The sequence below is a fragment of the Coloeus monedula genome, assembly GCF_965178545.1.
Source record: "Coloeus monedula genome assembly, chromosome: Z".
NCBI lineage: Eukaryota > Metazoa > Chordata > Aves > Passeriformes > Corvidae > Coloeus > Coloeus monedula.
In genome coordinates, this window is record NC_138822.1 from 49021876 (window position 1) to 49035450 (window position 13575).

General features: G+C 39.4%; 1 protein-coding gene across 11 annotated transcripts in view; it reads right to left on the reverse strand.

Annotated features, from left to right (window-relative positions):
• Positions 1 to 13575, reverse strand: part of SEMA4D (semaphorin 4D) — a 102155-nt gene that overhangs the window by 34025 nt on the left and 54555 nt on the right. For 8 of the 11 annotated variants that reach the window (XR_014227311.1, XR_014227313.1, XR_014227314.1 and 5 more), the window contains exons 2-5: positions 13244 to 13306; positions 5503 to 5894; positions 3056 to 3201; positions 1789 to 1851 (exon numbers count right to left, since the gene is read on the reverse strand). Coding sequence is in view for 4 of the 11 variants with exons in the window: in XM_082302214.1 (XP_082158340.1) it covers positions 1789 to 1851; positions 3056 to 3201; positions 5503 to 5596 (303 nt within the window). In the remaining 7 variants the exon portion in view is untranslated. Of the gene's footprint in view, positions 1 to 1788; positions 1852 to 3055; positions 3202 to 5502; positions 5895 to 13243; positions 13307 to 13575 lie in introns of those variants that run through there. The other 3 variants (XR_014227312.1, XR_014227316.1, XR_014227317.1) reach the window with 3 other exon arrangements.

The window sequence follows — 13575 nt, forward strand, 5'->3', positions numbered from 1 at the left end:
AATGAAGGATACAATAAAAATTCTTAATAATAATGAAGTAAAACAACTCTAAACATCCACTTAAAGAGAGGGAAAACAGTTTCGACAATACCCCTTAACTCTTGCTGGTACACTGCCAGATCCCTCCACTGAACTGTTACTCCATGAACTTCTTAAGCAAGTTTAAGCACTGACCTTACTATTCCTTCTTACAGGACAAACTAGGTATTTCTCTGACTGTGTGGGAGAACACTGCAGGAGGGAAGAGTGTAAAACCAGTTTTCTGCCAGATGAGGCCCCTGAGCAGCTGTATGAATGCTTTCTGCTGGCATTATACAGCATGGTGCTGATGCGTAGGGGAGAGAACTGCCCATTTAAGTGTAAGAAATAGCAGTAGTGGCTTAATTCCTTGACCCTTTTGAAACTATTGTACTGTGCAAAACATAATCGCTCAACATAAATACAACTACTCGGAGGTTAGAAGTACAGTGAGGAAAAAGTATGACTGGTAATAAGTGTGAGTTGCTAAACTGGGAGCAGGAGAAAATAAAAGAAAATAAATTCAGAGCTCAGTCGAAGTACATATTTATGGGGTCTAATATACCCCACCAGTAATTTTTGAGAGGACTTGTGGGGATTCACACACAAGTCTGCTAAACGTATGTTCATGCATAAGAGGAACTCATATCCCATATTCGTCATGGATGTATGTCAGTATTATCAGCAGCAACCCCAACTGAACAGGAAAACAACAATAATATTCTCTGATCCCATCCTGAAGAGGTAGACAAGGAGGAAACCTTAAATATCTGTCACACCTCGTGTTCGAACAATGTACTGATGGTCATCAGTGGTCAGTCAAGGAAAAGAAGTAGCTAGTCAAAGGGAGATAGTCCACTCCTACCCTGATGAACCACATGACTGCAGGACAATCATCAGCCCTGGATGCAGCATTTGGGGTTTTTTAACAGTGCGTACCAAACGGGCTGCATATTCAAGGATCACATCCCTCCAAGCGCGAGTAGATCTGCTTTTTGTATTCACAGGACTTGCAGACTTCTACTTTCAAACCTGTGCTAAAGGCCCAGCAAATCCTTGCTTTACTGCATCATTAAATGAAGTGGTGTTACACAACAGAAAGGTACATCCACATACAGTCAACTACCTCAAGTAAACCATCTCCACAGAGAGGCAAATGAGCAGGCCAGCCTGTGCCCTAGCACTCATGAGGAGTCTGTGGGTCCCAGAAACACCACGGAACCCTGCCCAGCTGACAGGAGGTCTGGCTGCTCCGGCGCTGGGGAACTGTCTGAGCTGTCTGAGTCACACCACAAGGGGCACACCCGCCAAGCAACCCAACACACATATACAGAGTCAGTGAAAAAAAATACACTGGCCTAATAAAAAACTCCTATGCCCTAAAGCAAAAATTAATCATTCACTCTGTAAAATCAAATGCTGTGAAGGAATTACTGCAATAACAAAACACAACAGTTGCTATCAATTACTTCAGTGAAAGCAATACTGGTTTATTGTCTTAATGGAAAACCATTAACATTAAGCACACATCAGGGTGTGGTTCAGATTTTCAAACATTCAAATAATATTCAACAACAAAAATAATGAACTAAGAATTAAAAAAAAAAAGACTAAGCATGCCGCAGTTTCTAACGCTCAACTTAATTAAAAAATTTAGGTGATTGTTTTGAAATTTTAACTTCAAACAGTTGGAGACTTTCTTCTTTTAACGTCACTCCTCTTGAGGTAAAATGCGCAAGATCTTTCTCAAAGTTCAATAAAAGTACATACCTGTTCTGATTTGCCCTTGACTGCACATTTAGTCCTTTTATCTTCTGTGACCTTCCAGTGTAACTAAGTGAAAAAACATGCAACAAAAAAGCACATTCGAAGCACTTTAATTCAATGCAAGGTCTGAAAACCTTGCAGTAACAAACACAATAAAAGACAATCCTAATACTGTCTAGAGCAAATTCAAGACATTTTGCAAGTCGGATTGAAAGGTTCAAAGCCATTTTTTCCCAGGGATGTGACACTTTCAAATCCATGTGCCTTAAGCAGAACTAAACTACCATCTTCTGGGTTCATAATGACGATTCTCCACAAATTGCTAATGAACTGTTCATTACCATGTGCATTAGGCAAATGCAACTGTAACTGGTTTAAGTGTTTTTTTCCAATTTAAAGTACATCTCTATTTCATTAACACTTGAATAAAAAACACTTTGGGGAAAGGAATCAAAGAAAATTTACTGGACTAATTAACACTATACTGAGTACAAATTTACAGCTATGTTTTATATGCTGGTAAAAGTGCCCACCACCACCCATTAACATGGTCTTCAGATTAAAAATCATATGAGTATCTTCCAAAGCACCCTGGGTGGGAGTTCATGCTGCACCTGTACATGTCAGCCTGTGTTGCTGATGTGATGAAAAGCAGAAGCCTGGGAAGGACCTGGAAGCAATACAACATTAGCAGACTTCTGCCAGGGCTAATCTACTTAGAGAAACCAGCACCAGAATATTCAAAGTACTTCTCTGAGCAAGCTAGATCAGACCTGTCTGCACCTCCACTTGCTGCGCAGACACACCTAGACACAAAGAGAAGATGAGACTGACAGGACAGGGCCTTCATTTGCAGCACATCTGCAGCCAGCTACGACTGAGCAAGCCCCAACTTTCTTTTTCAGATTACTTTTTGACTCAGATTAATAGAAGATGGCCCACTCCTGATACTAAGAAAATGTGTAAGAACTACTGCTACAGATGATACCCACAGTCCCTCTCGTCCAGCATCCTGCCCCCAAGAAGAAAATACCCAAGGAGACCTCTAATTACTTGTTTATATCCAGCTTCTCCTTTCTTACTCTCTATTACTCTGTAAAATCTTCCAAAAACAATACTGGAGTAGACCATACAGAGTAATTTCCCTTTTATTTCTCTTTTATATTCTCTTTTACCTATTTGCCTAAAACGCAATCCTACTGACATAAGGAAATTAAGTCAAATTTGGAGTACAATTTCTACATGGAGGATAACGTATTAAAAGGCATACCTCGTGCTGCTTCTCAGCAATATTCACTGCGTTTAAGGCAAAGATCACTTCCCTGGCTCCTACATATAGAACATTTTTGTCTTCACTTAACAGCAAGGTTGAATAGTTTGACACTTTTGATTCATTAAAATGTATTAGCTGGACCTCTGTTGAAATGGAAAAAAAAAAAAAACAGCACCTCATGAAGAAATACAATCACTTAGGGTCAAGCTTATGAGTCATTTTTTCTAAGTTGTCTAACAGCTGTTGGATAACTTGAAAACAACAAAGGTTAATTCAGACAACCCCTGTAGAAGACAAGGGACCCCTCAGAAGCTAGATTCAGCAGAAACAGCAGCTTCCAACAACAACATCAAAATCACTTGTCCCGACTTTCTCATTCAATTTCCAATGCTTAAATATGTCCTCTTGTGGTGATCCCTATAACTCACTTCTTCCTTCATTTTTTTTTTCTACCTACTTTTTCTAAACTTCCATTTTCCACATCTACTGTCAGGTTGTTCCTCACCTTTTCCTTTACACATACCAATCTACTGTGGAAAATCAGGCCAGTCACCACATCCCTTGCAACCACCCTTAACAAATCTTACAAAATATTCTACACCTTAAGACAACACTTCAGCACACTGACATAACAGAAAGAAGACACAGAAGCAAACACAGGAGCAAATAACAAATCATTTGCAGTTGATTGTGAAGCGAAAACCAGAGATGAAATACACAACATACACACAAAATAACAACATGAGGGAAAAAATCAAGATGAATAGAAATAAGATGAGAAAAAGCGGGAGATACGAGAGAAAAGGCAGTGGAATGAGGAAGCATACAGAATGGACCAGAATGGCTTGGAGAAAGATGACACAAACTGAATAATACAAAAGAGTATTTTCTCTGAGTGTACAACTATAATATAAAAATGACTGAAAGCTTTTGTACATGAAGACACAAGATTAATTAAGCATGGCTTTTTATGATACAGATGAAAGTAATGTACTATTACTTCCAATCCTATCATTAGTAATTGCACATTTTCAACTTTAATACTCCAGAAACATTAATTTTAAACTAGATTCTCAAGCCTGAATTTTGAAATCTTTTACTTGGCAGGAAAATTTTCCCCAAATGGATAAAGTGGTTCATACAACTCCGCTGAACTAAATTTCCTCTCCTATTCAAAGTAGGTTTCCAACATTTCAATGCAACAGTCTTTAGCAGACAGATGAGAGAGAAATACCAGGAATGAAAATAAACTCCATTTATTCTTACTAATTTGGATGTGAGTTAGCAGTACCTCACCATACCATTAAATAGCAACTTGCCAAATTTTAACTACAAGATAGAAGCATCAAGGTGTCTAAGCAGGAACTACAACTCTTGGCTAGGCCACCCTTTCTGAAAGGCTGTATCAGCAACTCATTAATTGCTATACCAATAATCAGGAAAAACACTTCCTACAGTCATCTCATAATCTGCTTATTCCTACTACATTCTTAATCTCCATCTATCTTTTCCTACAGAATGTCTGCTCAGAATTTAATATCCTTATTTAAGATTGCTTCATTATATGACCAATGTATTTGTTCAGGTTTGTACAGTTATTGCACAGTTGGATAAGTAATCAATTGCTGCTTACTAATATTAAAGAAGGACCCGAAGACAAAATCTCTTAATATTTAAAGCATCCATGCCACGTGGGGAATGGGGGGGGTGGGAGTAGAAAACAGGAAAAAAAAATGCATATATACACAAATGCAGCAAATTACTACTCTATAGTCTTTGCTCTAAAGTTCTTTTCAGATCCAGGCTAAATTATTAAACCAAAAGTTACTCTGATTTCTATTACTTCTCTCTGTACTGCATTTGCACACTCCTGATTATTTTATTGGAAGATTATGAATATGTGCTGCAATTTCAAATGCAAGAAAAGCACTGTTCTGTGAAAGACTTTCATATCTAGATACCATAAAATGCTGTCGGAAGAGGGCCAAATGCTGATTTTTCCTTCGCCTGGTGATTTATTTAGTGCTCAGGATGGCTTGGTGTCAAAATAGATTATTAGCGGGAGAGGTGCATTTTGCTAACGTATTCAGACTCCAGGCAAAAATAATTTGTTTAAAACAAAATACACCCACTGAGGTTTTCTCTTGAAACAAGTTTCAGTTGCAATATTCTTCAGCTGAGAAAGCCAAATCTGGAACTCCTCCTTTAAAAAGTTCTGTTTTCAAAGCTGCTTAAAGGAACCAAAATCAGTTAACCCAGTGCCTGAATGACTTTTGAATATTCTGGTCCTAAGCATTTTGTAAGATGAGCAAAGCAGCAACACCTGATCAAACTCACAGCAAATTGGCTGAAAGAGCCTAAAGCCTCAATGAGTTTCAAATCCCACAGAAACCCTGAGGATGTGGCAATGTCCCATATTACAATACTTAAATTTCTGTTCTTACCTTTGTGTTCCCAAGTGATCCTTGGTACTGGGCCAAATGCTACTGCCACTTCTAGCAACAAACCCCAAACTGCATAATAAGCACACAGGGCCATCTTCAGTGTCCTTGCTCTTCGGGGTTCACTGGTAACTGCAGCAGGTAGCGTTTCTTTGGCAGAGGAAATGCAGATCCCAGGGAGTATTAGAGACAAGGCATTTCAGACCTTGAGAGCAGTGCAACAAGGGAGGCTGGAACAACTGTACAAGTACGTGCTTTTCAGCAGATCACTTCAAGAGAACACACATTTTCCAGGATGCTGCATACAGAGACTGCCCACACGCTCCACAGGCTGCAGAGTTGCTGAGAAGCGTGACTGAGTGCATTCTTCTGTTTCGCTGGAGAAATAAATGATGCTGTGGACAGAGGAGGGAAGTAAGAAGTAAAAGAGAAAGCAAACCAAATACTGCCAAAAATAGCATTGATCTTGCACTAGTTCTACAGCTGTCTGTAAAGCTTAATTTAGATACAAAATGTATTAACTGGTGAAAACCATAATCTTAAAAAGACACACATTACATGGCAAACAGGTAACAATTGAAAGCAATCATTTCAATCTAGAATTCCAAGTGTAAATACTTTGAATTGTCAATTATGTTTAATGCACAAAACTTGACTCTATTCTTTCAACAGTGTGTCAAAGAAAATCCCATCTCTCTAACAAGCAACAAACAAAGATAACAAAAATCACTATGACTAAGATCAGAGAGCAAAGAACATGAGAAGTACAGCGCTAATAATGAGCATGGTTACACAAATCTGCTGTACCTCCCATAGTTGGGATCTTACAGAAGTGTCTTTTTTAGTGAAGTTTTCTATAATGCTCCTAACTCACTCAAGATGTTTAGGGGGTAGAAATATAGCTACAGACACAAAGAGCTAATGCACTGCATACAAAAATAAAGGGAGAAAACACTTCAACAGTAGTGTAGGCAGTTTCATAGGTAGTCCTATGAAAGCCATTGTGTCTCTGAGTCACCTGTTACTCTCAGACTCAGAAAGGTGTGTCCTAATAAATAAAACTGTTCACTGCTTTCTACACCATCTTCCACAAGTCTCCACCACTTCTGTCTTCCTACAACCACTCCTAGGTGAAGACTCCAGAAGCAGTGAGTGTATTCATCAATTACTAGATCATAAATAGGTTTTGAGGGCTGTACACTTGGGGTGGTGATGAAAAAAATCACACTGTTCTTTGCAGCAGAGTACACAAGATGCTAGATTTTCACTGTGCCACCACTGCCCGAGACACCGAAGTGACCCTAGTACGAGACAAACTACAATGCAAGATAGCTGTAATACCTAGATATCCAGCAGGAGAGCAAGTGAAGGTCTAGTGGTTTTGCATGGCCTGGTTTTGCTAGCAGGGGGGCTACAGAAGTGGCTCCTGGAAGAAGCTGCTAGAAGCTTCCACCATGTCCAGCAGAGCCAACCCCTGGCAGCTCCAAATACAGACATGCCATTGGCCAAGGCTGGCCCAATCAGAAATGGTAGTAATGCCTCTGTGATAACATAGTTAAGAAGAAATCAAAACAAAAGCAGTGGCACAGTTTTAATTGTGAGCAGAAAAGAGCAGAGTGAGAACATGTGAGAGGAACAACTCTGCAGACATCAACGTCAGGGGATAAGGAGGGGGAGGAGCTGCTCCAGGTGCTGGAGCTCATATTCCCCTGAAGCCTCTGGTGCAGCACATGGTGAGGCAGCTGTGCCCCTGCAGCCTGTGGAGATCCATAGGGATGTAGATATCCACCTGCAGCCCATGGAGGAGCCCCAGGCTGTAGGAGGTGGATGCCTATAGGAAGCTGTGACCCTGTGGGAGATCCATGGAGAGAGGGACTCTGTTCCTATGCTACATCAGCCTGTCCCTGAAGAACTGCACACCATGGAAGAGTGACCCACGCCGTAGCAGTTTGGGAGGACTGTTGCCCGTGGGATGGACTCACACTGCAGCAGGTCACAGAGAGCTGTTGCTTGTGAGATGGATTCATGTTGGAGAAGTTCATGGAGAACTGTCTCCTGTGAGAGGAACCCCACGGTGCAGCATGGGAATGACTCCTCTCCCTGAGCAGTGGGATAAACCGTGGGTGATGAATTGACCATAATCCCCACTTGCTGTCTCCTTGCACCACTGGGGCAGGAGGTAGAGCTTGGAAAGGAGAAAGCAGTGGGGAGGGGAAGTTGTTTTTAAGGGCTTTTTTTACTTCCCATTATCTTGTTCTGATTGTGTTAGAAACTTTTTCAATTCTTATCTCTAATTAGAGCCTGTTTTGCCCTGGTGGTATTTGATGAGCGATCTCTCCTGATCCTTATCTCAACCCATGAACCTTTTGTTAAATTTTTGCTTCTCTGGCCCGGCTGCAGAAGAAAGTAAGGAAGTGGCTTTTGTCGGCACCTGGCAACCAGCCAGCGTCAAGCCATGACAGAAGGTTACAAAAATCACTAGTAACATTAAAAAAGAAGGAGCCAGTACCTGAGAAACACAGAGGTTAAAAGACTATGGTGAAGCTGCAGCACGAACATCTCTTAGTGCAGGCAAGGTGCCTCTGGGAGGACTTGGGTTTAAGCAGGAAAAGGCAAGGAAGATGTAGCAAGGGCAGCCAGTGGACCTTAAGGCGGCTGAGTAGAAGATGAGCAACTACAACCTAAGTGTTTACACCTGCTTTACTAAATGATCACAGGCAAGATTAAAAGATTCAAAATCTCATTTATTTCTACACATCTTTTGTCTACTAAGAAAAAAAATCCACACAATGCTGTAACTTGCTCAAGCTGAACCTGTAACTTGACTATTTTTGTCTATTTGTTTTTTGTCTTGGTAAGCACTTTGGCTCAAATGCAACTGTTTGTAGCACATCATGTAAATCGTTTTGGTTTTTAAGGCATCATGTTTTCAGTTAGGCTTACTAGGCTTTTTTGTCTGTCCTTCATCCTTCTTGTTTATCATCATATACAAGCAATTCCAGGTTTTACCCTCCAATACATTAAAAAGTGCCCACTCATCCGATTTACAAGGTATCACATATTTCTGAGGCAAGCAAACAGCTTTACAGTTGAATGTTTAAAAAGGGAATAGTAATTCAATTATTAAAGTTCCAGGAAGTTTAGCTATTTTATTTTAAGAGAAATGTAAGGAAGAAAACAGCAGTTTGAAGAAACATCTTTGAGTCATTGTTTAGAAACACAGCTAATCCTTTTCTTAATGCTACCTTTTGTTACTGAAAAGACTGCATGTAATAATCAATTCCCTGTTAACTCTTTATTTTTTTTTCATTTATGAGAGACAGCCAGGACACCTTTAAGCTATCAGTTACAATACCATATAGTAGAGACGACTGCAGAGAAGACTTCAGAAGTCCTGTAAATTTTTTGGACCTTCAAATAGGATTAGCAAATGTAAGCCCTAGTAAAGGAAAATCCTGAGTTTTCCTATAGTCACATTCCTAGTCTAGCTCACATACCTCAGAAAATGCAAAATGACAATGAAACTTGAAACAAATTACATTATCTTTTGAAGGAAACAAATGGTCTGGCTGGATTGTTTAGTGTTTGCTTTTCTGTGTGAACTGAGAATAGCTCTAGCTATACAAAATGGAAATCTGTGATTTCATTCCTATTGTACAGGGTTGCAAGAAAGGTCCTTTTTCACATTAGTAAGTTTGACTTGTGGGACATTACTCGATCTAGAGCAAAATTTTGTATGTTACAAAAAAGAATGAAACAGACTACAGTGAACATTACATGCCCAATTGTGCAATATCTACTTTGTTCTCATTTCTATAACTTTTAATAGAGATGAAAATGCATTCAGAATCTTGTCCTTTAATTTAGTTTTCAATTCAATTACTCTCCCCTGCCCCTCCCTTCCCTGTGCTGAAAATTTTCTGGAGTAAGTCCTTCACTGACATCCACTGGGAGGTCATCCATAATCTAATATGAACCTCTTTTTACATAACACAAGTGGCACAAGAAGGAAAAATAACAAAAAATTTTAAAAGGCCCAGACAATGGCCTGATTTCCAAATTAACTCAGTTCCATCAGTGTTCACTGGTTTTGATTAGATCTGAATGCTTTGAATTTCTGAAAAGTTAGGTCTCCTAATACTTTAAGCACTGCTCCCAAAAAATAAGCTACAATTTGCTTGGAAACAAGTACACTGAAGGAGTAAAGCAAAAAGAAATGTGAAATATTTGGCTACATAATTAAACTCTAATTAAAGTGACCACAGGTCCACTTTTCTGTAAAACTTTTTAAAATTTTCTGAGGTAAATAATCAGTAAATTGGTAATTCAGGGATTCTATGATGATTTTACATCAATATATAATGATGAAATTGAGCAAAGTGAGTTTTCCATGCTGCTTGTTATTTATGGTGACTAAAAACAGGGCAACTACAGAACCAGAAACAGTCAACACAACTCCTGTCAGTTTGGCAGAGCACAGCTGGAACCTCAAAGCTGTGAACATTCCCCTTGATGTGTATAATTGTAATGCACAGCAGAGAAACAGGTAGAAACAACTTTCTGCTCTCTTGAAGGACAGAAATTCAAAGCTGTCAGAAAAATTTCAGGCTGCATAACTGCTAATAAGGAATACTAGCACGAACTTTTAAACAGGGAATGGCAATGGCATATACTGACTATTACTGGGATCAGAAACCATCCGTCTCTCACATCACCTGTGTCACTGGGCATCAAAGAAGCAGTGCTTTAGTCCACCTTCTGGAAAAATCCTAGCCATGCAGTGTGAGAAGCTGGAAAACCAGCCATCGGAAGGAGACTGTCATCTTTCTCATCCTCAGGACACAGAGGCAAAGTGTGCACAAAGAAGTAGTTACAAAATTTCATCTTTCGGAGATATCAATTCAGCAAACCTTACAAGTACTCATGTTTTTTTACACATAATGCAACCCAGAGGCAAGTGTCCTTTTCCCCAGTCAGCATGGCAGAGCTGGATCCAAGTGTGTATCCTGTACATGCAAATCTTGCACAAGTTAGCCAAATTCTGGAATTGCAAAGCTAGGAAATGGACAATTTTGCAACACTGATTTTGAAATATTTTTTTCTTCTAAGAAACACTTAGTTGCATTGTGCAACTTCTCAGTTTGGCTCAGGATTACATAAACTGCTAAGTGGATCTAGTTTGATTTTGTATATGAAGGTTAAAACCAGAAGAATTTACTAACACACCAGAAACAATCAGCGTTATAGCTGGGATTGTTGTGATTCCCAAGAAATGATTATTACCATCACATAGCATCCAGCCTCTCCCTGAAGAAAGCCAAACAAGCACTGGCCATCCTGGCCTAATTCTGTCACTCTTTTCATGATTCCCAGCCATGCTAAGTGTCCCCATAACTTTCCTCCCTTTTTGTATTGCACTTTATTCTCCTCCACAGGGTTTATCTTTCCTTGCAATCCCTCACCTACTCTGTAGTTATGTTTCCACCCATGCCATCACTCACTCTTCTTCCTCAATACAAGCAATGCACAGCTCCATGACCACAGGTGATGCCAGCCCTGCAGTAAGGCTGCCAGACAAAAGACCACCTTCCTTCAGGCTTAAAGGAAGGCCCTTTAAAACACATACTTCCCTACCTCTCCATCAAATCATTGTCACACACCACTCATTGTTCAGGGACAGCAAAATGAGGACCTCACAGCAAGGAACTACCTCCAGTACATCCTTCCTTCCCACTGCCAGAAGCAAAACAACCATGGCAAGTTTACCAGGCAGTCTACCCTACTATTTTTAGATAATTAAAAAAAAATATATATGTCTACATTTGCAAAACTTGGAAGGAGTAACTTGTAAGTCATGATGATGAGGGATATGAAGCTCAATATGTGGAGACAGGAGAATTTATGAGTGAATTGCTTCTGCCAGCAGAAAAGGGGGAGTTAAAGGATTCAACTGTCAGAGGGCATAAATTCCAAGTTCTTCCTAAATAACTTTCTTTTGAAAGCTTTTTAAGCTTTAACAGAATACAGGCCTGCTTTAATATTTATTGATGCCTATTTTATAACAGATTCTAAGGTTCAATACAGGAAAAACAAACCAGAGAAGTCCAGCTGTGAGATTTTGCTTAAACCTTTTTTTCTTTTCAATTTTGTTTCCAAAACTGAAAGGGAAGGTTAGCAATACTTGTCTTTTAAGTAATCAAAGTTACACAGAGAGAAGTATACAAATTACCTTTGACAGCTGAGTTTTATTTACACAGTTTGTGAATTTCAGGCCAGTAAAGACAGATTGGTTATATCCTTTGCTTTAGTTCTCACCCTTTTAAAAACTTCAAGCACAGTGCCATTTTTATACAGTCTCATGAAAAATATTATTTACAATAATGTAAATACATTATTTACAATCCTTTAATTATAAAACTCACATGGACTCATTTTCTCCTGAGGTAAGATACAACTTCAAACCAGCAGACCAGTAGCCTTTTATGACTAACATAAATGTAGAGCATGGGATTATTTGCATTTCAAACTGTCACCAAAATACTTTGTAGTTGCTAGATGATTACAAATTAGATGAAGATCCTTAAGACAATTGGTGTGGTCTTTATCTCTACCAGAAAGCCTGCTGGAGGATGTGCACTAGTGCTAAAAGAGGATATAAATTCTGAGGAAACAAATTCCCAGTTTTAGGCCAGAAATCAGTATTTTCTGTTTCTGCATGATAAATATGTCATCAAGCAGTCCTTGGGAAACTAATGCTTGTGCTTAAAGAAGAGAATTTATGTTCAGAAGGATACTTCAAGAGATCCTTTATTTTTTGAGATTCACATTCCTGTTCTTTTACTACCAAGTGCTTTTTCTGTAGGCAAAGATTACATGAAGATAAAGTGTAATGCAAAAAAAAAAAAAAAAATTACAAGACAAATCCTTGTTTTTCAGATTATTGTGGGTAGGTCACTGGAAACAGTATTCAACTTCCAAGAGCAATAGGAAAGAGCTACCTTGGATGCTGAGCTATCCCAAATACAGAATTGAAGAGCTGCCCTAGGCATGTTCTAAGACCCTTTTCTGCCTGAGTGGGTACTCCCAGATACTGAACCCAGGTTGTGACAGTGACAGTACTGCAGTTAAAACCAAGCAAGAAAGGAAACCCCCCGAGTTCATCTTCTCCTACCAGTTAAACATACTGTCACAATCAAAAATATTGCTCAGTTTGTTTCTCATTTCTTCTGGGACTCATAGGACTGAATGAGTCATTCAAAGTTACTCAGAGATGCCTATGGCAACTAATGGCAATGTGAAAGTACCTGCATGTCTAAATTAACAGGCCTGTGCGCTTTAAAAAAAACTATCCTAGGCGTCCAGCAACACTTTCAGAGTCAGACATCTCCAAAAGCAAGCCCAGTACCCCTTCATACATATAAACTGCATAACACAGGGAAGGTGCAACCCTGAACATGACCTTTTAGTGATAACTAAAGAACAGGTAAATACAGAGTATGTTCCCAAGTGAAGTAAGTCCTTTCCTGGTAAGTTTCCTGAGTGTTTCGGTCTTGGAACAAAAGAATGTAATAAATCAAACTTATAATTCAATCCTTATTAACATTTTTCAGTATGCACTAAGTCCCTAGTATTCTTGCAGCACGTTTATTTGTTTTGCTAACAAAGACACCTGTAACAGAGTCACCACGAATCCACCACAGCCCCCCTTGCTGTGGGGATGCCCCTCTGGTTTCAACATACGTACCTGCCACCCTTCAGAGCCTCCTGAACACCCCACAGCTGGGAAGACGTCAGAGACACGTCCTTTCTGAAAAGGGGTAAGAAACAGGTTTTGATATCAGTACCACATAATCCTGAATGGCAGGTTCTGATATGGGAATTATAATATATCCTCCCTCAAAAGTTTGGCTTTTCCAGATTACCAGGGCAGAGCATTCCTGACAAAAACCAGAACTGCTACATTTGCATCCAGTGAGCCAAGATCCTGACGTTGCACTTAACACAAAAGATATTAAGTGGACCTGATAAAAAGCAGACATATCAGCCCTTTTAAAATTCAATTTGTTTCTCCTATCC